At 39.0% G+C, this 26821-nt stretch overlaps 1 protein-coding gene across 1 annotated transcript in view; it reads left to right on the top strand.

Annotated features, from left to right (window-relative positions):
* The window catches only part of cstpp1 (centriolar satellite-associated tubulin polyglutamylase complex regulator 1), a 210860-nt gene that overhangs the window by 82905 nt on the left and 101134 nt on the right, over positions 1-26821 (top strand). The window contains exon 3 of the mRNA XM_052029624.1: positions 19128-19258. Within this exon, the coding sequence (XP_051885584.1) occupies positions 19128-19258 (131 nt within the window). The remainder of the gene's footprint in view (positions 1-19127; positions 19259-26821) is intronic.

The following is a 26821-nucleotide window of genomic DNA, read 5'->3' on the forward strand; positions in this document are numbered from 1 at the left end:
TGAGAGATTGGCAGCAGTAGAGAAAATACTGACGAATCTTGGCTAGATCAAGAACTGGGTTCATTAGTGGAAAATAGTGTTTAATTTGGCAAAATGCAGAACTATGATAAGGCAATAAACAGTGAGCATATGATGTAATGCTTTTTGCCTGCTTGAGATTAATATTTTCTCATGGACCCTTCTATAACTTGCCCAAGAAGTAGGAGAAAGACCTTTTAGCAGAAATCTGTACATCTTTAAATCTGTTGTTTCCACTATACCTCTTCAACTGCAGATGTTGTACCATACCTGTATAAACTTGAATTTGAAAGACAGAAGCTATATTTGTGACTGATCTAGGCATTCCACCTAAGGGTAAATATTGAGTGGTTCTCCTTTATCTATTATTTGTAACGTAGCTTCAAAGCAGTTATATGAAATCCAAGAAGAGTGAAATCTAGCCAACTTGCACTCATCCATTTGAAGGAGGGATGTTTGGAAGTTAGTAATTACAATGGGCTGTAGTAAACAGAGCAGATGTAGTTTTCTTTTCCCCCCAAACATTGTGATGAACAGTGTTAGTTCTTGGAAACAGAACACAGATTCAAAGACATTTTATCTCCAAAATGTGCTTATCGATTCTTGTTTCATCTCCTACTTTTAACACTCACTGTTGGTGTGTGGGCTAGTTCCAGAGAATACATCAGTAATTCCACTTGGTGTATTCCTAAACTGCAGTGAGAAGGGAAGAAATTGGTCCTTGTTACACCAGATGCTAGGTTGAATAAAATCACTGTGTCATTAAGTGTATTCTTACTTACACTACAAAAGACTATACATGCCATTCTGGAAAATGAGTAAAGAGTGCTGCAGAAAACATGTTGTAGTCCCAAGAAAGATAAGATATCTTTATTAGTCACATGTACATCGAAACACTCAGTGAAATGCATCTTTTGCGTAGTGTTCTGGGGGCAGCCCGCAAGTGTCGCCACGCTTCCAGTGCCAACATAGCATGCCCACAACTTCCTAACCAATACATTTTTGGAATGAGGGAGGAAACCGGAGCACCCGGAGGAAATCCACGCAGACACGGGGAGAACGTACAAACTCCTTACAGACAGCGGCCAGAATTGAACCCGGGTGGCTGGTGCTGTAAAGTGTTACACTAACCGCTACACTACCGTGCCTAATGACAGCTCCAGGACCCTTGTGCAAAGTCAACACAAGGAGTTGGATTGAAGGTACATTAAGCATGTGCTTATACAATGTGCCCTCATTTTTATAAAGGGGGATAAAAACAGAAGTGTGATTCTGGTATTGGCAGCATTAGAAATTAAAAGAGTATTTGTTAATGCTAAGGCATGTTTTTTTAATTAAAATTGGCATGTTTGTTCTTATGAAACATGTTTTTTTTTCCATTTTGTCCAAGTGACTATTCTGCATTTGAGAGTAAACTATAATTTTAATTTTCAAGTCAAATAAGAGAAGGTTACAAAAGCCATGTATTGCCGATGTGAGAAATCTGAAATTAAAATCAATAATGCTGGAAATATTTAAGAAGTCAGGCAGCATCTATAATAAAAGTAGTAGAGTTAACATTTTAGTCAATAACCATTAAAAAAATTATGGACATTTTAAATCTAAAAAAGATTGTATTGATTTAAATACAGCTTTATTAAATTAAGTTATAAGAATAGATTTTTCATAACACTTTCTTAAATAGCAAATGGAAAAATATAAAAATACTTATTTCATTTTTCAGTTACTACAGCTGAAAACTGTTTAGGTGATGGCGTTCTTTCAAAGATACCAGCTTCTTGCAGTAGGAACAAAATTATTTCACACAAAAATCCTTGATAAGAAATTGCATAGTGCACAGTTGTCATTTACTGGAACAGATCGTGGGTGAATTTTATCCTCATAAGTGGTCCAACCTGCCTTCAGTCTGTTGGAGCATTTCTGTGGAACCTAGGATCAGAGGGGCTTGGCTAATGAGATCAGAGCTGGCTCCTTTGAGAAGATACTTGCTTGAGGACCTTATAAAAGTGAGATCGATCTTGGTGGCATCATTACATTCACTCTCACTGGTTACACAATTTCAACAAAGCTGCAAGTAAATTGGAAACAGTTTTCACACCAACAAAATATAACCAGGTATTGGAGGGGGCTGGGGAGCTGTGTTGCACAGGGAAAAGTCCAATGGTTTGCTCTACACATCACAGTAATAAAATCCTGGATGTGGGAAAGTTCATCTGTTTTTTCTGAAGTGAAACAAATTATTTTTCCAACCCAGTATATATTTTTTCCAAATCTTCCAATTCATGATTCTGGTAGTAAGATTAAATATTTTTCTCAAAAGTGGTTGCAGCAAAACTTTAACAAAATAAAACTTTAAATGAGAAAATATCTAGGTGTATCCCAGACAGATTAATGAATTGGTCAAATAAAAAGACAAAATGGATCCATAAGCAAATAAGAAGTAGACCTGTAGACTACCATCCATCCAAGCTCCACCCCATTCTAGGTTTCTCTGAGATATTATCTTCATTTGCCCCCTCAGCTTCTTTTCGTCTATCATTCTCTGTAATTTCAGTGTCCACCTGTCTGTACATTAACGCTCCTACCAAAATTGACTACCATCTCCTTGACCTTGCTAACTCATGTACCATTCCATTCCCATTGTCTAAATGATAAAAACTTATTTAATTACTCAGCTTTATATTTCTCGGCATGCACATCAGCCTTGCAGCTATATTTCCTTTAATGTCTGCTTTTTGTGTTTCTTTTGTCTCTGCCCCGTCATACCATATCCCATCACCTACCCCATCTCCAGTGCTGCGCATCACTTACCACAGTATTTTCAATGATCAACGTGGGCCAAATGGCTTTCCGTCACAGTAGTTATTTTGTAAAGTGAGTGACAATCATGAAGTCCATATAAGTACTCACAGGTGTACTGTTGTTCTGACTAAACTATTGTAAATCTGTTGGAGATTGAAATGTGGGGAGTGCAGGTTTAGCTTCTGTCATTTTTACTGGTTGGGTCCAGTATTGCATCTTATATCAATATTAATCTGTTGCTAACCTTTTGCAGCTGCATCTTGAAAGATGTTCACTTTTTAAATAAAAAGATATGGGAAGGATATGTAATGGAATTGTAATTGTTTTCATTGAGTTTTACATGCTATCTGACTTGCTTCACATGAACTGTGCAAATAGTTTTAAAGACTTTGACTAATGATCATCTTTGTTATGTGCTTTGTTAATTCTTTGCCCGCCTGTGAATCATGTGATGCAGCTGCACCCTGTTCTCACTCCCAAATAGGAAAATAAAATTTTGTCAGCAGAATGCAGTTCTATAAATGTTTTTCCATTTTATCTTGCTTTACTATTAAAAGTATTTTTTTGCAATGTGACACAAAGTGGCAGGGAACACCTTTTATTGCAGTATCATATAATTCAGATGAAGTTACTTGAGTCAAGTATTTAGAACCTTGATTAAAGGCACCTATTATCTTGCCAAGTTAGCAATAGAGCTAGGTCATTTGGCTGGACATAGGAAGGAAAGAATTGAATTATTTGTCTAAAAGTGGAAGAGTCCACGCATGAGAACATGTAAGGATTACAGGTTAAAAAATGCAGGAGTTCTCTTCTGAAATCTTGGCCATAAGTTTTTCTTCAGTTCTGGTGTGTGATACAAAAAGTTTTAAAAATAAGCCATTATTAAATGTGACATAGTAAAATGGTGTTCCGCAGGGGTCAGTGTTGAGTCTGCTACTTTTCACATTATACGTTAATGGTCTGGATGACGGAATTGATGGCTTAGTGGCCAAGTTTGCAGATGACACAGAGATAGGTGGAGGGGCAAATAGTGCTGAGGAAGCAGGGAGTCTGCAGAAGGACTTGGACAGGTTGGGAGAATGGGTAAAAAGTGGCAGATGGAAGACAGCGTAGTGAAGTGTATGGTCATGTACTTTGGTAGAAGGAATAAAGGCATAGACTATTTTCTAAATGGGGAGAGAATTCAGAAATTGGAGGTGCAAGGGGACTTGGGAGTCCCAGTGCAGGATTCCCTAAAGGTTAACTTGCAGGTTGAGTCGGCAGTAAGGAAGGCAAATGCAATGTTAGCATTTATTTCAAGAGGACATGAATATAAAAGCAAGGATGTAATGCTGAGGCTTTATAAATGCATTGGTCAGACCATACTGGAGTATTGTGAGCAGTTTTGGGCCCCATGTCTAAGGAAGGATGTGTTGGCTTTGGAGAGAGTCCAGAGGAGGTTTACAAGAATGATACCAAGGATGAAAAGGTTAATGTATGAGAGCCATTTGTTGGCTCCGGGCCTGTACTCGCTGGAGTTAAGAAGGATGAGGGGGGGGGATCTTGTTGAAAGCTACCGAATATTGAAAGACCTGGATAGAGTGGACATGGAGAGGATGTTTCCAGTAGTGGGAGAGTCTGGGACCTCAGAATAAAAGGACATATCTTTAGAACAGAGATGAGGAGGAATTTCTTTAGCCAGAGGGTGGTGAATTGGTGGAATTCATCGCCACAGGTGGCTGTGGAGACCGTCATTGGGTATATTTAAAGTGGAGGTTGATAGGTTCTTGATTAGTAAAGGTGTCAACGGTTACGGGGATAAGGCAGGAGAATGGGGTTGAAAGGGAAAAATAAATCAGCCATGATCAAATGGCAGAGCAGACTCTGCTGAATGGCCTGGGATGATTAGGCTGAATGGCCTAATTCTGCTCCTTTGTCTTTTGGTCTCAAAATGAGAAAAAATAGTATGAACACTTATTGTGGTTCTGGAGGAAAAATATATCTACATCCATCAACATGCTCCAGTAATTGTATTAATATACATAATATTGATCCTATTTTTCAGTTTTTAAAATCAGTTGGTTTCTGCAAACTTCTTTTGCTGAATAATGCAGAGCACACTAATATAGAAAGTCATCAACACTGTTCCTTATCGTTGTGCAATGATCTGTTCCCCCACCCTCCTTGAGTTTTCACGGTTGACAATAACATCCTTCTTCATAGTCCACCTCCTCATCACTGCATTCTTGTCCTATCAGTGTAGTTGGTAGGTTTTCTATAGTTTTTTGTTTGGTGTTCTGTGCCTACATTTTCATCTTTGGGATGTCCCAAGGTTCCATCTTTGATAGCCAACTTTTCTTGTTTTGAATTATGGCAAAAATGCTCCTTAGCTTCTAATCTCATTCTCTCTTCCTGGATGTTCACTCACGTTTAATCAATAGTCTTCGTCTTTTTGGTTTCAGTGCTGAAATAAGGTTCAAATACTGCATCATTTCAGCATTAAGATTAGCTGTATCTGTTATCTAAGTATAGAATCATGGAGTATCAGTGGCATGCAAAAGTTTGGGCACCCCTGGTCAAGATTTCTGTTACTGTGAATAGCTAAGTGAGTAAAAGATGACCTGATTTCCAAAAGGCATAAAATTAAAGATGACACATTTCTTTAATATATTAAGCAAGATTACTTTTTTATTTCCATCTTTTACAGTTTCAAAATAACAAAAAAAGGAAAAGGGCCAAAACCAAAAGTTTGGGCACCCTGCATGGTCAGTACTTGGTGACACCCCCTTTGGCAAGTATCACAGCTTGTAAACGCTTGCTGTAGCCAGCTAAGAGTCTTTCAATTCTTGTTTGAGGGATTTTCACCCGTTTTTCCTTGCAAAAGGCTTCTAGTTCTGTGAGATTCTTGGGCCGTCTTGCATGCACTGATCTTTTGAGGTCTATCCATAGATTTCCGATGATGTTTAGGCCAGGGGACTGAGGGCCATGGCAAAACCTTCAGCTTGTGCCTCTTGAGGTAGTCCATTGTGGATTTTGAGGTGTGTTTAGGATCGTTATCCTGTTGCAGAAGCCATCCTCTTTTCATCATCAGCTTTTTACAGACGGTGTGATGTTTGCTTCCAGAATTTGCTGGTTATTTAATTGAATTCATTCTTCCCTCTACCAGTGAAATGTTCCCCATGCCATTGGCTGCAACACAAGCCCAAAGCATGATTGATCCACCCCTGTGCTTAACAGTTGGAGAAGTGTTCTTTTCTTGAAATTCTGCATCCTTTTTTCTCCAAACATACCTTTGCTCATTGCGGCCAAAAAGTTCTATTTTAACTTCATCAATCCACAGGACTTGTTTCCAAAATGCATCAGGCTTGTTTAGATGTTCCTTTGCAAACTTCTGATGCTGAATTTTGTGGTGAGGACGCAGGAAAGTTTGGAGAAAAAAGGGTGCAGAATTTCATGAAAAGAACACCTCTCTAACTGTTAAGCACGGGGGTGGATCGATCATGCTTTGGGCTTGTGTTGCAGCCAGTGGCACAGGGAACATTTCACTGGTAGAGGGAAGAATGAATTCAATTAAATACCAGCAAATTCTGGAAGCAAACATCACACCGTCTGTAAAAAAAAAAGCTGACGATGAAAAGAGGATGGCTTCTACAACAGGATAACGATCCTAAACACACCTCAAAATCCACAATGGACTTACCTCAAGAGGCACAAGCTGAAGGTTTTGCCATGGCCCTCACAGTCCCCTGACCTAAACATCATTGAAAATCTGTAGATAGATCTCAAAAGAACAGTGCATGCAGGATGGCCCAAGAATCTCTCAGAACTTAGAAGGCTTTTGCAAGGAAGAATGAGCGAAAATCCCTCAAACAAGAATTGAAAGACTCTTAGCTGGCTACAGCAAGCGTTTACAAGCTGTGATACTTGCCAAAGGGGGTGTTACCAAGTACTGACCATGCAGGGTGCCCAAACTTTTGCTTCTGGCCCTTTTCCTTTTTTGTTATTTTGAAACTGTAAAAGATGGAAATAAAAAAGTAATCTTGCTTAAAATATTAAAGAAATGTGTCATCTTTAACTTTATGCCTTTTGGAAATTAGGTCATCTTTTACTCACTTTAGCTATTAACAGTAACAGAAATTTTGACCAGGGGTGCCCAAACTTTTGCATGCCACTGTATAATACAGAGAAAAGCCATTTGGCCAAATATGTCCAAGTCAGTCAAAAAAGAGCTACCCAATCTAATCCCACTTTCTAGCATTAGATCCTTAGCCCTGCAAGTCATACTTCTTCAAGTACTCATCTAAAGATCATTGTTATTTATTCTATTTAAGCCTTTCATAATTGCATACACCTCCATTAAGTCTTCCCTCAGCCTGCTCTGTTCCAAATAAGACAACCCTACCTTATCCAATCTTCCTCCTTTCTTACAATTTTCCAACCTTGATCACATTTCTCCAAATCTCCTTTGCACCTTTTCCAATGCAATTGCATTTTTCCTGTCATGTGGTGACCATAACTGTACACTGTACTCAAGCTGAAAAACACTATGATGCTGGAGGAACTCAGCAGGCCAGGCAGCATCTGGTGGAGAAAAGCAGGTGGTCAATGTCTTGGGTCAGGACCCTTCTTCAGGACTCAAGCTGTGGCCCAACTAGTATCAAATACAATTAAAGCATAGCCTTGTTGCTCTTAGATTCTTATGAGAAAAGGGAACTTTAAATAATTGACACTAGTAAAGGAAATGGTACTGGAAAAATTAATACAACTGAAAGCTGACAATTCCCCTGGACCCGATTTCCTACATCTTGGTCTTAAAAGAAGTTAGCTGCAGTGATGAAAGATCCTTTGATTTTCCATAATTCTATGATTTATGGTATGGTCTCAGTATAGTAAAATCTAGTAAATACAACATCACTCCTCAGGAATGACCGTAGAGACAAAAAGTACAACTCCAGTCTAGTTAGTCTGATATCAGTCAAATGGAAAATGCTAGAATTTATTTAATGGGGATGTCAAAACAGCGCTCTTGAAACAGTACAAGTGATTTAGCATAGTCAGTATTGCTTTATGAAAGGAAAGTCAATTTTGTCAAATTTGTTAAGAGATTTTTGAAGGTTTAATCAGCAGGGCCGAAAAGGGAAATCAGTTGATATAGTGTGTTTGAAAAATCCTAGGGTACTACTTGTAAGGATTGTTAAATATGATCAGAGGTAATAGCATAGATTGAGAATTGATTAACTTGCAGAAGCAGAGATAAAGGGATTATTTTTGGGAAGTGTTATGTAGCCAGAGTGCTGCAAGAATCAGTGCTTCAACCTCAGCTATTTCTAGTCAATATCATTGACTTGGATGTAGCAATAGTTTGTAATGTATCTATCATTTCTGATGATTCAAGTTTGGAGGAAACTTCATCTGTGAGGGGGCATTAAATGATTTGGCAAGTAGGTGGTAGATGGACTATAAAATGAGTGAAAGCTACTTAAGTTGGAAGAATTGAAAACCAATAGAGTTAAACCTGAGAAGCTAGTATACATTGTTATTCAGAAGGATTTCAGGATTCTTGTACCTGAACTTATTAAGAAAGTTAACATCATACCAAAGATTTGAGTACACTTTTCAACTTATCTGAGGAATGTTAGTTGAAGATTATAGCACCAGGGTTCACAGTCTCAGATATTTTGGGCAGAATTGAGGAGAAATTTCTTCAAATGACCAAACCATTTTACTTAATGGCTCTTACAGCCTGGTGTTAATTTTGTCTGATGATGTTCATTTTGATAAAGCATGCTTTATGAAATGGTGCTGATAAAGCATCATTTTGGGATGCTTTAAAATATTAAGGGTTTTTATCTAAATGAAAGTATTTATTAAGTGCTCCATCTGAATGAAGATTGCATTTCATTTTTGAGTCATGAAATGTATGTAAAATGTTTAGTGAAACAGTCTTTTAATTGCATGTTTACTGTTTGACAATAGAATTTACTAGATACAGTATAAGCTTGCATAACAAGATAATTTAACAGCATTAATAAAAACCTTCATGTGGAAATACAATTTAATTGCTGAACAAAACTACAATCTGAGCATTTCTCTGGAAAGTTGTTTTCTTTTAATTAAGTTCCCATCATCTTTACCAGGACATAAAAATGATATAAAGTTATTTCTTCAATTAGACTATATCATATTACTTTTGAGTTTCACAATTTATCTGCAGTTTCGTTCAGTTGAATGACCAGTTTTCATCAAAATAATAGGCTGTAAACAAATTGTGCTTTTAATATGTTTTCTGAGACGTTAAGATGTCATGTAGTTCCAAATTTCTTTGGATAAACCTTCCTGTCTCCAATTCATCTTTTAAATTTCATCAGCATTTTCCAATGCATCAGTAACTCAAGCTGAAATCCTTTATAACTAAACATCCTGCCAGTTAACTGAACTGTGAAGCTGTTAAAGTACATTTAAATTTGACATCACTGAATAAATCTGTATTTTGTTTAAATATTTTGTCTGCCCAACCTTTTGTCTGCAAGACTTTCTGTATTCACAATTCTTGTCAAACTTTTGTGCTTATAGGAAAACTTCACTGTATAATATGCAATCTGGCCATCACTTCTGCAACAATGTGAATTGAAATTATAAATAAATTTTATATATATAAATGAGAAAATCTTGTGCACCTTTTTTCCTTATTTCTACCAATGTAATGATGGGGTCCACTCACAATTTCATAGCCATAACCCATTAACCTTAAAAATTCAGTGATATCTTGAATAGTGAAGAAGAGGAGCAGAATGAAGTGGTGAAGATCAAGGCCAGTTTTACTGAAGAATCTGAAACCTGTAACAGCATATCAAATTTACTGAATATTTACAATCTTCCCTGCTTTTTATTGCAGGCATTTTTTCCTCTTGTATATTCATTTAACATAGATCTTCCTCAATAGCCAGCCTCTGCCTAGCCATGCTCATTTACAAAACTGAATTTACCCTCACCATGAGATCAGCTTTCCCTGTGAGCTTAAGTCATACACAGCGTATTTTTAGATTTGACATTATGGTTGAATGTTAGACTTTTTCACAACTCCAAAACTTGCCTCGTTTCTGACCAGAGAAATACCTATGGCAATAACAAACAGTAGGCTGGCTGTGAGCGAGATGAAAAATAATATTAACATTTGCAATGACAATGGCAACAAATTCAGCAAAAACAGGCATGTTGGGAATATTCAACAAGAACACCAAGGTAAAGCTGAATGAACATAAATCCAATGTAAATGTAAAAAAGGTCATTTTATCAGCACAGACATTAGGAGATTGCTAGTTTGCTGTGTGTCTAGCAATTTATAGTAACTAGATGTGAAGCAGCTATGGTGCAATATTTTAATAGAAGTGAAAATAATGAAAATTGTATGAGGAAAAAGTCAAGAATCAGAATGGCTTCCCGTATGAGGTTAATTTTAACCATATGTTCCGGCATATGGTTGGGTCTTGCTATCATATAGTCATTGTAGAAATAAAATGGGATAGTTAAATGAGATATGCAGCAATTAGGATAGGAAGAGATTGATCTTGTCCCACAATTATTATCAAATGTACTGGACTCCATAGCACAAAAACAAAACTCCAAGGCACATTTTATTTTAGCACCGTTGGCGGAGATTTACTTCGAACATTATGATCAATATGCATGCACAATTGTAGCATGAATCATTCTGAAATCATGTTGGTGTGAAGGGCATCCATGTGCGCCCACTCCTCTATCAGCCATTAAAATTTAAATTCTTGTGCACACCCACACAGACAACACACATAATCAGCAGAAAGGACTCCCCACCAGCACTATTTGAGGTTATTTGCTGATTAATTCCTGCTGTCTTTTGTTACAATTCTACAAGCATTGGTCTTTCTAGCGTTCTTTATGGTTGCCAAGATTTATAGGAATTGTCTTTTCTGCAGAACTGAATTGCTTTCTGACATGGGAGCATTAGTAAGCATTATCCTTGAACTGCAACATTCCTAGGAAACAAATGGAAGCAATAGAGAGGAGGACAGGCTGTGTCTGTTCACAGGGAGGAATACTGACCTGAATCTCAGTGTATAGTTGTGTGTGAATCATCTGTGTCTTAGTAAGGACGTCTTCCTCTGCTACCTGCTGCAGCCACAAATGCAACCTCAAAGCACCATGATGTCCACATTACCAATTGCTGTTGAGGTGACTATGGTCAATATCTTTATGCTTCAGACTGTCTCCAGCCTGGAGCTGAATATGTTTGCAGTATATTGTAGTTTGTTGCATAAGCAATATAACTAGTGCTCTCAATTCAAAAGTGAGCTGACTATATTTAATTCTTTCTTGCAAAAGGACAGTAGGTATTCAGGTTCATGAGAAATGCATGCTATACGATGGTCGGGTTGCACACATGTGACTTTGAGGGCACCCCATTGCCAACTCTGAGGTGCAACACAATCAAAAAGGATTCCATTCCCTGTAGCTGGTGAGAGATTGGAGTCTTCCCATCATGCAGGTTAGTGCCCTGTAGCCTGCAGTTATCAGAATCAAAATCAGAATCAGATTTATTTTCACTGAGTTATATGATGTGAAACTTGTAATTTTGCAGCAGCAGTATAGTGAAAAGACATAAAATTACTATATATTACAAAAGTAAATAAATAGTGCAAAAAATGAATAACAAGGTAGTGTTCATAGGTTCATGAACTGTTCAGAAATCCGATTGCAGAGGGGAAGGAGCTGTTTCTGAATTGTTCAGTGTGGGTCTTCAGACTCCTGTACCACCTCTGAGAAGAGGGCATGCCCCAGATGGTGAGGGTCCTTAGTAATGGATGCTGCCTTCATGAGGCACCATCTCTTGAAGATGTTCTTGATGGTGAGGAGTGTTGTGCTCGTGATGGAGCTGGCTGAGTCTATAACCCTCTGCAGCCTCTTGAGATCCTGTGCATTGGAGTCTCCATACAAGGCTGTGATGTAGCCAGTCAGAATGCTCTCCACCATACGTCTATAGAAATTTGTAAGAAGCTTTGGTGACATACCAAATCTCCTCAAATTCCTAATGAAGCAGAGCCGCTGGCATGCATTCTTCATGATTGATGTGTTGGGCCCAAAATAGATCCTGCAAGATGTTGACGCCCAGGAACTTGAAGCTGCACACCCATTCCACTGCTGACCCCTCAATGGGGACCGCTGTGTGTTCTCCCGACTTCCCATTCCTGAAGTCCACAGTCAGTTCCTTGGTCTTGCTGATGCTGAGTGTGTTATTGTTGCAACACCACTCAACCAGCCAATCTGTCTCCCTCTTATTCACTTCCTCATGATTCTTTCATTCTTTGATAATCCACTGTGTCACCTGCAGTTGACTCACCACTATAAACCAAAAGTTGGCTACATGGCCAGCAGATCCATTCACTACAATGTAGCTCCTGACTCTGATGTATGATTTATATACTCATAGCCAATATGACCGACCCTTAATTTGAGATTAGGTCCCTTGGTTCCAGACACCCCAGCCAAGGGCAACATCAACTCCACAGCCAACCCATCAAGCCCTGTAAGAATTTTGCATGTTTCAAAGAGATCACCTCTCATTCTTCTAAACTGTCTTAACATTATTGTAAAAAAAAAGTTAAAAAATATATTAAGCTGTTGTAAGGTAATTAAAAGGAAAAATATTTGAAATGAAGAAACTCTTTAACCTGAACTCCATTTTTCAATGAAGGTCAGTGACCCCCATCAGAGGGTGGACAGTTCCTGATGGAACCAACCTAATGTCATCTTGTGGATTGGTTTTGGGTTTTGAAAAGATTTTTATGAAGTATCATGTAATATTTTTGACAGTGGTGCTATACATGTACAGCATATTATTTTTCAGTACTGCAGACTCCCTTTGAAAGTACATATCCTACAAATGGTTGAAACTCTTCCAGGATGAACTTACTACACTACAGTGTTAATTTGCAATCTTGTCATTGCCATACAACGTGGCCCACACATAATTCTGGTCTCAGACCATATCCTTGATGCTTAATGTCTGGCAGCATTAATACATGGACAATAAATGCCATTTTGCCAGTGTATAAAAAATTTACAGCAAGATATTATGCAATCTTGCAAAGTATGCAATGTAATAGAACCAGTACGTGACATAGTTGAACTAATTTTGTTTATTTGTAGTGGATTTGTATATAATGTGTCTGTTTGTTTTATTGATGCATGCTGTTGTACATCTTTCTTGTCTTTCGCATTGGTATGGTTGAGGGGAACTGTAAACTAAACAGATTGTTGCTGACTAAAGTTTCCATGGATGAAAGAGTTGAAGTACAGGAAATGGAGGAGATGCGGGTGAGGGCTCCATCACCCCCAGTGGAGGGAAAGCAACATTTCCTGAAAAAGAAGGACATTTCAGATATCCTGGAGTGGAAAGCCTCATCTCAAGAGCAGATGTGGTGGACACGGGAAGACTGAGAGAAAACGATGGTCCTTACAATAGACATCTTCTTTCCATGACCCATAAATAGGACTGCCCTGGTAGGCCAATTGTTTCTGCCTGCCTTTGTTCCATTGAACTTATCTCTTCATACCTCGACTCTATTTTGTCCCCCCTTAGTCTAGTCCCTTCCCATCTACATCCGGTACACTTCACATGCTCTCCATCATTTTAACAACCTCCAATTCCCTGGCCCCCACTGCTTTATCTTAACATGGACACCAGTCCCTAAACACCTCCATTCCCCATCAGGAAGGCCATAAAACATAGATCCAACCAGTTCCCCTCTTCTGACACTCTCCTCCATTTGGCCAAACCTATTCTCACCCTGACCAACTTTCATTTGATTCCTTTCACCTTCTACAAATCAAAGTTGTAGCCATGGACACTTGCATGGACCCTAGCTACGCCTGCCTTTTAGTTGGCTACGTGGAGCCATCCTTGTTTCAAGTCTACTCTGGCCCCAGTTTACAACTCTTTCTCCAGTTCGTCAACAACTGCATTGGTGCTGCCTCCTACACCCATGCAGAACTCGTCAATTTTTCATATTCGTAACTAACTTCCACCCTGCTCTCAAATTCACTTGGACTATTTCTGACACCTCTCTCCCATTTCTGGACCTCTGTCTCCATCTCAGAAAACCAACTATCCACTGACATTCACTATAAACCCATTGACTCCCATAGCTACCTCGACCACACCTCCTCCCACCCCGTCTCCTCTAAGGACACCATCCCTTTCTCTCAGTTTGTCTGTCTCTGTCTCATCAGCTCTCACGATGAGGCTTTACACTCCAAGACATCTGAAATGTCCACCTTTTTTGGGAAACATGGTTTTCCCTCTGCTGTGGGTGATAGAGACCTCATCTGCATCTCCTCCATTTCCCACACTTCTGCTCTCAACCCACCTCCCCACAGACAGAACAGAAGTAGGTTCCTTTGGTCCTTACCTTTCACCCTACCAGCTTCTGCATCGAACACATCATTCATTATTTCTGCTGGCTCCACAGGATTCCACCATCAGTCATATCTTCCCCTCCCCACCCCTTTCTGCTTTCTGCAGGGACCACTCTCTCTGTGACTCCCTGGTTCACCCATCCCTCCCCCACCCATCCCTCACCCTCCCCAGTCATTTTTCCCTGCAGGAGGAGTAATACCTGTCCCTACATCTCCTCCCTCACCACCATACAGGGACTTAAACAACCCTTCCAACCTTGTCTATTTGCATTTGGTGCCCTCGATGTGACCTCCTATACGTTGGTGAGACCAAGCACAGTCTGGATGACTGCTTTGCTGAGCACTCTGTCCACAACAGACATCATAAGCTTCTGGTTGCCAAATATTTCAATCCCCTTCCCACATCGATCTATCTGTCCCCTGCCTCCTCCATTGGCAGGGTGAGACTAAGTACAAGCTAGAGGAACAGCACCTTATATTCCGCCTGGTTAGTCTACAACCCAATGGCATTAACATTGAATTTTCCAGTTTCAGGTAACCCTCACCCTCCCTGTTCCTTGCTCTCTCCTTCTGATCCACCCATGTCCTCTAGCTCACCTGTTCTTTCCAAACTCCTTTCCCCAACCTCCATTACCTATTTTCTTTCCCCTCCCCCACCGGTTCTATCCACACACTCTACCCACTCTATCCTGTTCCCCATTCCCCTCCCCATTCCCATTCCTATTCCCATCTGCCCTTATCTGGTTTCACTCATCACCTTCCTTATTTATCAGATTCTGATTCTGCAGCTTTCCACCTATCACCTGCCAGCCTCTATTACTATCTCCACCCCTCCTTCCACCACCTGACTCCATCTGCCCATCAACTTGTCCTCACCTGCCTCATTCCCTACCCCTCACCTCTTTAAACTGGCTATCTCCCCTTCCAATCTCAGTTCTGATGCAAGGTCTCCACTCAAAACATTGACAATCCCTTTCCCTCCACAGATGCTGCCTGACCTGCTGAGTTAAACAGCTAGATTAAGGTGGAAGAAATGATCCCTTCACTTCATCTAACACCTGCAGCCACCATACAGTGAATTTGGTGTGATTTGGAGATTAGCTTGGAATTGGGATGAATGGACTGCAACCAGTCTGGGGGATTTAATGGTTGGGTACCATCTTGCATGAGGGTGAGTTTGCACAAGTTCTGCTGCACTGTGTTTATATACTTTTCAAGTACGGGACAAAGGGAGATCTATCCATCTGCTTTTCCTTGTGTTTGGGGTTCTCACAGGGTGGTAACCTGTGAATTCCCTGCAGGCACAAGTTACAATTCTGTCTTGGGGGTTCTTTCTTTTTCAAGACAAAGGGAAGTAAGGAAAAATGAAAGGGTTTTCAGATGAAGAGTTTACTGCAAGTCCTCAGAGCCCTGGTAATTTCTGTAAATTTACATTTCAAGCCAGGTTAAATGGAGGTTTAAGTGTGTTGTCCAAAACTATGAGTGGTTCTGATTGTGACTTTTTTTCTTATACGCTCCTTTACAAATGACGTCAACATACTTCCACTACAGTTCTGTCAATTCTGAGGTGCCTCAGGGTCCAAAATGAGGCCTATAGACTTGGCCACAAATGGGCAGGAGGAGCCTGATGGGGTGGGTAGTTTGGGTAGGTTATGTTATCCATCTGCCATTTACACTGGAGTTCTACCAATGTATTAAAACAAGATTCTCAATGCCTTCCCAAATGCTCCTTCTCCATTTCAAGTGGTTATGGGTCAGTGATTCTCATAAGTAAGTGGGGATGTTATACTTTTTCAAGGAGGCTTTGAGAACTGACTCAACACTTTCCCTTGTCTGCCTGATGGTCTCTTGCCATGGCACTACTCAGAATGCCGGATTTGGACAGGCTCTATATTGGACCTGCCCATTGAAGTCGACTGAGTGTAATTAAGACCTCAATGCTGAGGATGTTAGGAAAGGATGCTATTTTGGTTTGCTTATACTGCCAGTGCCTTTGGAAGATTTTATAGTGAAACTGTTGGTGGTATTTCTCCTGTGCTTTGAGGCACTTACTGCAGGTAGTTCATGATTCAGAAGCTGGCAGGAGGACAAAGTCATTGTTGCCTCCTATATCATGAGCTTGTTGCCTGTTTGATGTCTCGCTCTTCAGCACTCTTTTCCAAAGCAACCAATGACTCTGCTGGCACACCGAAGGTCATGGTGAATTTCAGCAACCATATCTTTCTTCATTGAGACGTGTCTCCTGAGATAAGAGAAATGGTCTATGTTTTCCATCCCACTGAGAGCTTAGAACAGAGTCGAAGGACAGAGGCAGGCTGTGCCCTTCAAAGGGAGAAATTTAAAGAATTTCTCTGCCACAGCACTGTCATTGACACAAGTGGCATTAACTCCATCCCACACTTGACCATCTATTCCACACTTTTACCACCCCTGACCAGCAAGAAGTTGAAAAGGCGAAATGTCATTGAAAATTTACAAGGCCTTTGGAGCCAATTTATAGCTGTTGAAGTTCTAAAACTTGGTGGAGAGTCAGAAAAGCACAATCTCATGGCCTGTGTCTGGATGTGCAGGTAACCCCAGTGACACCATAATCGTGACATCTTCAAGAAAACAGTCAAATATGACTGTAATAACTAAAGAAAGGTTTTCCCTGCTGTCTGTCACATGGAAAGTAATTTTAAACTATTTTGAACTAATTTTTTTTCTATAGACCATGTTATGGTAAGAAGTAAACTGCCTGAAAGGATAGTGAAAACAGTTTCAGTAATAATGTTCAAAAGGGACTGGAGTATATGCTTGAGAAAGAAAAGACTGGAAAGCTACAGTGAAGAACATGATGATGGGACTAATTGAATAACTCTTCTAAAGAACTAGCATGTGGACCATAGGCCAAATACTTGTTTTTGTTTGTTGTAAATATGGAAAAACATAGATACAGATGCATTCTTGTGGATTTGTCTTTATATGATTAAAAAAAATACATAAGTAGATTGTTAATAGGGATATAATCCTGTAAGGTTTGTTTTACTTTTATCTTTTCTGTTCAAGGTCTCAACAGATTCAAACAAAAATTAAAAAGTTTTACAAAAGGATCAAAAAATGTCTTGTATATTAGAGGATAGTATCAAAGTTTCAGGTGTGGTATCTATTTGATCTTTCTGTCCAGCTGCAGTGTAAAATAATGGTGATTAATATTAAACTACAAAAGGCAAACTATTCTTAATAAAACATTACAGAGTTGAATGAAAAGACTTTGTACTCATGCTTGCTCATTTACAATGTAATAGCCCTTAAAATGAAATGTCTTCATGTTTTAAATCCTTTGATTCAATTAATGTGAACTGCAGTGGTTTGTACTACATCAGTCTTCTCCTGACTTAGTGCCACCCTTTCCTGGACATTTGCTAATTTTATCACTGTTGTCTTACATTTCAGGATCACTTAATCACAGCATTAACTCATAATATGGATTGCTGTTGATATTCATCTTTCTTCACTGAAAAGTTTTGCTCTTAGGTTTTTTTTATAAGACATTTTCAGGAATCCATTTTGGATAGCATTTATTATTGTCATTTCACATTGAATTCTTTGAGTAAACTCTTTCCTGTAGGTCTTAGCAGTCATGTTTTGATAGCAAAGTATAAAATGATACATATTTATATACCAAATGGTTTGGAACCACAAATATATAGAAGTATGAGCTTGGCAAAATAATAGAATCATATCAGAAATATAAAAATCATATTGTTATTGATGGACTGTGATCAGAGCTTTTTAAAGATGTATCTCGCTTACAATACAGTGTTGACTAATGCATAATTTTTTGCATCTGTTGTTATTTGGAGTTGCTGTTTGAATGATTGATTGCTGATGTGAAAACTATTACAGTCAATGTAATTTATGATAAAAATACAATCACTCAGATAACTGAATATACCCTGGATTTATTACCTTATTGTATTTGTAATTGGGGAAGAAAAGGACTAATGAAAATATTGAACTATTTATACAACTGAGATTTTAAAATTGTACTAGTAGGTCATTGCTCTGAAATGTTTCTTTCTTCATTGTTACTGCCTGACCTGCTCAATATTCCTGTTTTGTTTATAAAGTACATTAAAATTGTTCAACCTATTATTATTTGCCAACCACCTCTCCTGTCTTTTTGTGGGTAAATGCAAAGTCCCATGTATATTCTGTTAGTTCCCAGTGATTTTGACATTTAAATCATCCACAGTGGCATTGTTATTAGCATCATGATCAGCACAGACATTGTGGGCTGCAGAGCCTGTTCCTGTGCTGTACTGTTCTATGTTCTGTATGTAGACATTTGAGACGGGAGATGGAACTCAACTTCGCTGATCTGTCCCCATGCAGTGCGAGGCATGAGAAAGTTGCCAGTACTCTTTGTTGTGTCAGTTCTACTCCATTTATATATTTTCTTAAATAGTATAGAAATTACTGTGCAGGGGGAGGTTGTTTAATTGGGCAGGAACACAGTGGTGCCAGGTCTTAAGAATGAACTAAGAATTACTTTATCTATTCTAATCCCTTCCTGATAACTTTTTATGTCCTTCCTTTTCAAATATTCAATTCTCCTAATGAATGATATATGTTGCCTTGCACTTTGATAACATATCAGCTGCTTCTCTAATTTTACCTAATGTGGGTGTAGAAGGCTTACCTTGCTGGTCTGAAGCTTCGCAAGGTTCAGCAACAATCTCTTAGAAGCCTCAAATGGCACAATGGCAAAATCATACCACAAATTTTCCCTAGTCCATGTTGTTTGATTAGCAGTTGTCCCACTCATTCTCAGTAATGAATAGAATTGTCTGGTTGTTTCTAAGTCATAATTAATGTCTCTTTCTGTTTAGTTTCATCAGTGTTAAACATGGAAGTCACATTTTGTTTCGTGAGTTCAGCTTTGTCAAAGCCACCCCCTACAACAGAGCTTCATTTATACGAATGTTCTGGCAGTGCTTTCGACAGATAGGCAAGAATGGAGGTAAGATGCTCCCAGTCATCCATTGAGAATTTTTCTTTAACTTTTTTTTAAAAAACCTAAAAAGTTGATGTGGACTTCTATTTTAAAATTTTATTCATAACTTATTTGTCTTTTACTTAAAGTTGTTTGTTGCAGTACGTTTCTCTCTAGCAACTCCAGCCTCTTGCAACTGTTATTTTTGTGACAGCAGATATATGTGTTACACATTTCCTATTTAAGCTTGAAGAACCTTCCTTGACTTTATGTTTAAATGCTACTTGCTTTATGTGATCTGGAAATGCTGTTTTTTTCATATTTCTATCCTTGTGATACATGTAGTCAGTTATTCACACAGCCATATTTTTGAAGAAACATATGCTTCCTATCCTTCAGCAAATGCACTAGCCATGTTATTCAAGATTAAATCACATTGTGATTGGGGCTGAAGTAGCTCAGGTTAAATAATGGTTAGTATTGTAGGGAAGGCTTACAAAATTCATGTTTCTTAGGACTAAGGTCAAAATTAAACATGTATGTATTGATTTTTTTTCCAATCTTATGTCTGTGTGAACCTACATTTTGGGCTGAGGGCCTTGCATCATGCAGGATACTAGTGCTTATTTATCCCACTCCTGTTGGAACATTTTTTTCTTCAATCATCATGTAACAGCACACTAAAAATGTGCAGCTTCGTAATTTCCCCTTCGGTACTTCTTAAGTGCTAGTCATTTTGTGATTGTTGCACTCCTGTGAAAATGAATCCGCAGTAATTGATATTAAGGCTCCAACTCTTCAAGGATATCTGACATGAATTCATTTCACTGCTGGAAGGCATTGAGGGGCATTGTTGGAAATAATGGTTGCAAAAAACCTGCAAGCCTCCAAATTCAGTGTCAGCAACCTGGACATCCATTGTGGAAGGTGTAGAGAGCTTCACAAAGGCACTTTACACAGAGGAGCCGGAGGTCCTTGAGACCACCCACATGGTGTATTCCAGGTAATAACAACACTTTACATTTTTAGAAAATAATAAATAACGTTTTCCCCTGGAAATGTTGCCATTTATCTCAAGGTGGCATCTAATTATTTTTGCCTTTTAAATTGCTACCAGTGTGGTTTCAAGAGCCATGAATTAACAAACTAAAATCCTGCTAATATTTCACTTTTGATACGTGACTTCCTACCAAGTTTATTGTCAAAATCTGTATTGCCAAATGTATCATGTACAATCCTATTTTCTCCTTCCCTACAAGTTGTTTGTCAATGCTTCTCATGAATAAATACTCGCAAAGATATTTTTTGTTCATTATTTGATTAATAGATTCTCACAATCATATTTGAACAGAACAATGCTGGTTGCTGTCAGCATATATAGAACTTTAGAATGTGATAACGTGTAATATATGGCCCTTAATTTTTACTTGATGAACTTTATTATTTGATTAAAAACTAAAGTAGGGGAAGATGGTGGATGAAAAGGAAAAAGGGCCTTTCCTAAATAAGCATCTTTCTGTGCACTCAGGTCACCAACATAGGTGGTGAATGCTCCATGTTTAACTATGCTAAACATGCAGTTTAAGTTGAAAATACTTACCTTCACAATTCTTTAAACAATGATCCAAGGTACTTTAACTAATGTCACAGAATTAAACACATTGAAGTGAATTCTAATGTTCACAGACATTCTTAATTAATTTGCAAACCCTGTTTTTAATTGATATTTTTGGTTAGAGATATTGACGCACTGAATGTTTAAAGGTAGCTGTAAGACGCTTTTCAGGAACCCAAGCTGTACAAGAAGCTGAGGTAATTGGTGATTGAATCAACTCATTTCTTCTGGTAGCCCTGAGTGAAATATCCAGGTATGAGATAAAAAATGCTTTTTTTTTACATTCGCATTAAAACACACATGAGGAGAAATTTGACCTTAATGTGAGTTTTGGCTGCTGATTGTACTTGGCGCTTCAACATTCACCAACATTGTCTTGAACAGACTCAAATGTGCAAAATGTTGAAATATCCAGCATCAGCTCTGAAGGAACTAGTTCTGAAGTTACAGTTGCGGTTGGAGCAGATGACGGATTTCAGTGAAGATAACCTTATTGAATCATAAGGTCTACCAATTTGATTCTCACTGAAGTTCAGGTAGCTGACCATTTGGGAGGATGTGGCATTAAACTGGGAGCCATTCTCCTTTTTCTTACTCCTTTAATATTATGCCCTGCTCTGTGTGCCCCCACATTCAATCTCCCTTTCAAAAACTCAAGACTGTTGAGGTCATTTCTGACAGCAGCTGGTTTGTGCAGAAGCCTTGAAGTCAGCAAAAACTCCTTCAGCACTCACCACGCCATTACCTATAGATTTTTGAAACTTGACAGGACCATAGAATCATAGAAAATGTATAAGACAGGAAGCTATTAGGTCCATTGTGTCTGTTCTGGCATCAACTACCCAGCATTAGATCTCTAAAGTCATGGCTCTTCATGAAAGCAGAATATATTGTCAAATCATAGCAGCAGCCAGGAGAAATCAACAATCAACTAACTTCCACTTTATTTATGATTCCCTCAAACAGCCCTGGTGCAGGGTTCATTTTGATGCTTAGTACGTATTCGGTTTTGTGAGTATAAAGGGAGCAATAATTTGATTGCCAAGCTCCAAAATAGGAGCATTGATGTCAAATCATTGTTGTTTGGGTTATTAGAAAGCAAAGAACTGAATTAATCTGTGAATTACCTGTTGCAGAATCCCATATAATTCATAACTAGAGGAAATATACCAAAATATGCCTCTTAAGACTTCATAATTATAAAAAAGTTATATAACATATAAGTGAAGATAATATTGTAAATGTGCCTTGAAATTATCAAACAAATATCTGCACATCTTCAAGACCATCATAATTAATTGCTAAATAGCTATAACTAATAGATGAGTGTTTCTGTAACATGTAGATGCACAGGTTCAGGAGATAATTGTTTCAGATCATCATTTAATGTATATTCTTAAAAAAATTCTGTTTACTTTGATTAGCATTCTTCTCCATATGTAGATTCATGTGAAGCCTATATGATGTTTTTGACATTCCAGGCTTGCATGGTTCAAAATATGCATATGTAAAATTTAGACATATTGCATGTTTTGTTTTCTTTTATGATACTGCCAAACCACAAAACTTGTGATTGACATAGAGAAATTTGAGTAAGCAAATTGACTTGGATATGTATTATTTTGTAGTACTGAGATTATTTGATAAATTTTGTGGTTGCAGCATTGTCTTGTGGAAGCACGGAATTTGACAGCAGAATTGTTCCTTGAAAACCGATAGTGGATATATGATCTCTGTTGAGGGCCCTTCTGCCCTCCCTTCTCCTGCCTCTTCTATCAGATTTCTCTGCTCTGCATCTTTCCTGTTCAATCTCACTAACAACTCCAAATGAATCATTTGTAAAGCACCATATCTGGGAGCAACTGGTTATTACAGAAACCTTGAAGCCAGAACAAACTCCTCTGGCTCGAAACACCACTCCATAGAGAGTTTACAGACTCTCCAGGACTCTGGAAGCTCCAAGCACTGTCCATAGAAATTAAGTGATACTGGAGCAGGACTGAGTTGGTCTCTCCCACTCGGAACATATGTTCAGCTGTACAGGTTTAATGTGCACCATCAACTGGACTGCTGAGCTCCAATTTAACAGCATTATTATCATGTCTGGGCTGGGCAAGGATGACCAATAGTAATCTAGTATCACTGGCTTTAGAGCATAAAACACTAAATGTGGCTTCCAAATGTGGACAGGTGCATTTTGCACTGCACATGTGCTTATGTGTATTAAACAGCATATTAGAACCAGTTCCACAGTTATAGCCACAATTAATGGACAGCTACATTTTGCAGTCACACACAAAAAGTGCTGGAGGAACTCAGCAGGTCAGGCAGCATGTATGGAGGGAAATAAACAGTTGACGTTTCAGGCCAAGACCCTTCATCCTGTGTATTGCTCCAGATTCCAGCATCTGCAGAATTTTTTGTGTCTACATTTTGCAGTCTGTGATTTTTACTGATGAAACATGAACCTGTGTTAATAGATGTCATGCTTTTGCAAATTCGGCTTTAGATCTTAAAAGTAAGATTAATTTCTTAATTATATGTGTATATAGGAACAAAAATATTTTGCCATCAGATTTCTTACTGCACCACACGTATGTGCATGTAGAATGGAAAAGAGGATTCTTTTGAAGATCAAGTCCATTCAATTGTGAAGGCCATAATTGCGACAGAAAAAGCCCTTGAGGACCTTAACAGTGTTTTTAACCTTAACTGATTCCAAGAAGAATGGCACAGTCAAATAACTGCTGGGAAAATCTTCTATAAATGAACTTAAAAAGTAAATTTGAGATGAGACATTAAAACCTTTGTCTTCATTTGATGGTATGGCCCCAGGAGTTTTTCTTAAGTGGTCTGAAGTTTACGTTTTTGGGTCAATAGAGAATAGGTATCCCTTTTTTACTTTGAAGTACAATAGAAATTTCGCAGTGCCATGTAACAATCTGTCTTACCATAAAACTGCAAATTAAAGGCTGCATGTACAAGTTGAAAACTTCAGCAGGGATGTTCATAGGGAAGTATCTGTACTCTTTCCTTGTCAAGGTGAACAGAAGCATTCAGTTGGAGTCGCAAAAGACAGCAGATGCTGGAATTTGGAGCAACAGACAATCTGCTGGAGGAACTCAGTGCATCGAGCAGCACCTATGGAGGGGGAAAGGAATTGTTGATACTTTGGGTTGAAATCCTGCATTAGAATTAAGAGTGGAGAGGAGAAATGGCCAGTATAAAGATGAGAGAGGGAGTGGTGAGACTGGCCCAGAGGTAATTAGTGCTCTCAATGTGGCCCCCTCACCAATGGCAATACCAAATGCAGATTAGGTGACCGGTTCACAGAGCACCTGTGCTCTATTCACCAAGGCCATCCCAAACTCCCAGCTGCATACCATTTCAATTTGCTTTCCTATTCCTAAACCAAGCTGTCCATCTTTGGCCTTCTCCACTGCCAGGGTGAGGCCCAAAGCAAAGCAGAGGAACACCTCATATTCTGCCTGGGTAGCGTACAGTCCATGGGTATGAACAGTGAATTTTCCAATTTCAGGTAACCTTCACCTCTGGTGTTCACCAGCCTCTCACCCCACTCCCTGCCACACCATCCTTCCAATCCTCCTCCAGTCCCCCTATTTTTGTCCCCTTTCCAATACTCCCCATCCAGCCCCCCATCACCCATTTTTGTCCCTTCTACCTCCCTGCTCCATCAACCTATCAGCCACACATTTCACCCACCGGCTCTGCCCCCATCACCTCCCCCATCTGGTTCTGGTTCCATCTGCCTTTCATCTCTCCTCTAATGGTTCCCATTATCATCTTCCTTACTTATCAGATTCCAGCATTGGTAACCTTTATGTTCCTGCTTATCACTTTCCAGCAGCTGTCACCACCTTCACCCTCCCCTCCCCCCACCCACCTCCATCTACCTCTTTTTTTATGTCTGCCTCCATCTATCATCCACCTGGTTCTGAGTCCCAACTACACCCCTCCCTCTTCCCTCTTCCCTACCTGGCTCAATCTGCCCATCATTATTCATCACACACCCCTTTAGTCCACCAATCACCTCTGGACCTGTCTCACCACACCCCCATTCTTTATATCGGGGGTCTCCCCTCTGAATCGAACTGAATTCGTTTATTATTGTCACTTGTACCGAGGTACAGTGAAAAACTTGTCTTGCATACCATTCATACAGATCATTTCATTACACAGTGCATTGAGGTGGTACAAGGTACAACACAGAATGCAGAGTAAAGTGTCACAGCTATAGAGAAAGAGCAGTCCAGGTAGACAATAAGGTGCAAGGTCATAATGAGGTAGATTGTGAGGTCAAGAGTCCATCTTATCATAATAGGGAGCCATTTAGTAGTCTTATAACAGCGGGATAGAAGCTGTCCTAGAGTTTGGTGGTGCGTGCTTTCAGGCTTTTGTACCTTCTACCTGATGGGAGAGGGCAGAAGAGAGAATGTCTGGGGTGAGCAGGGTCTTTGATTATTTTGGCTGCTTTACTGAGGCAGTGAGATGTATAGACAAGAGTCCATAGAGGGGAGGCTGGTTTCTGTGATGTGCTGAGCTGTGTCCACAACTCTCTTCATTTTCTTGTCCTGGGCAGAGCAGTTGCCTTACCAAGCTGTGATACATCCAGATAGGATGCTTTCTATGGTGCATCGATAAAAGTTGGTGAGGGTCAAAGGGGACAGGGACATACCAAATTTCTTTAGCCTCCTGAGGAAGTAGAGGTGCTGGTGAGCTTTCTTGGCTGTGATGTCCACATGGCTGGACCAGGACTAGCTATTGGTGATGTTCACTCCTAGGAACTTGAAGCTCTCAACCCTCTCGATCTCAGCACCATTGATGTAGACAGGTGCATGTGTACCGCCCCCCTTCCTGAAATCAATGACATTGAGGGAAAGGTTGTTGTCATGACACCATGTCACTAAGCTATCTCCTTCCTATACTCCACTCTCCACTCTTTGCCCTGATCCAGGGTTTCAATCTCTGCTGCTTAACTTGCTAAGTTACTCCAGCAGATTGTTTGTTGCTTCAGCTTTCAGTTGGAGCAGTTTTTGTCTTGTTTCAATGCTCTATATTATATAAATACTAATGAAATTAGTATTAAGATTGACAGCTTTCATTTAACACAAGAATGCTAACAAAAGGCATTTTTAAAATATACCACAAATCTATGTTACAGTTTAAAAATATTATAACATTGGCATTTGTACAGAATATGCAGTTTCCTAAACTGTAATGTGGGCATCTACATTCTACTCAGAGATCCCATTACTTTTTGAATTTAGAAGATTGAATTATTTAACAATTTGAATTAAGCATTGTTTAGAAGAAAATATATTTTAAAATTATTTTTAGTGAAGGACTTGGGGAAAAAATGTGCAAGTTTTTAATATGTGTCTCAAGTTATCTTTGAAAGATAGGTTGTTGGTAAAACAAACTGTTATCCATGGAGACTATTCATTACCTATTCAGAAAGTGCACACAACGATTGTGTTGTGAAATTGTTTAATCTCCAGTGTTTATGAGGAGAGATAAGATAAAGGCTGGAATAAGTGAAAGGGAGATGCAGGACCTGCCTGGGATATGAGGTTTCTGTGAGGGAATGCAGGGACAGCCTTCACTGAGGTGAGATGTATAGAAATTCTTGAAGACAGAATATCAGGGATGGTGTTTCTGTTTTGATCGTAATCATCAATTTGGGCGTATAATACATTCAATGTGCCAGTTTTTTTGAAGTAAAGTCTGGGTTCAAATTTATGTGCAAATCATCTGCAAAATTACGAAGGTAAATCCTGACATGAACCAGTGTAAACAGGAAGTGAATGTTTATCTTTTCTTGAATTATAAAATGTTCTTTGATTCATTTAATAGAGGCAACCTGGCGCAGCTTTGTTAAGAGTTAAAAATTGGGTTACCAAAAATATATAGAACTTTTATAAATACAAATGAGGAGAAGAAGGCTATGTCGTCCC

The sequence above is a fragment of the Pristis pectinata genome, chromosome 14, assembly GCF_009764475.1.
Source record: "Pristis pectinata isolate sPriPec2 chromosome 14, sPriPec2.1.pri, whole genome shotgun sequence".
Taxonomy (NCBI): Eukaryota; Metazoa; Chordata; class Chondrichthyes; order Rhinopristiformes; family Pristidae; genus Pristis; species Pristis pectinata.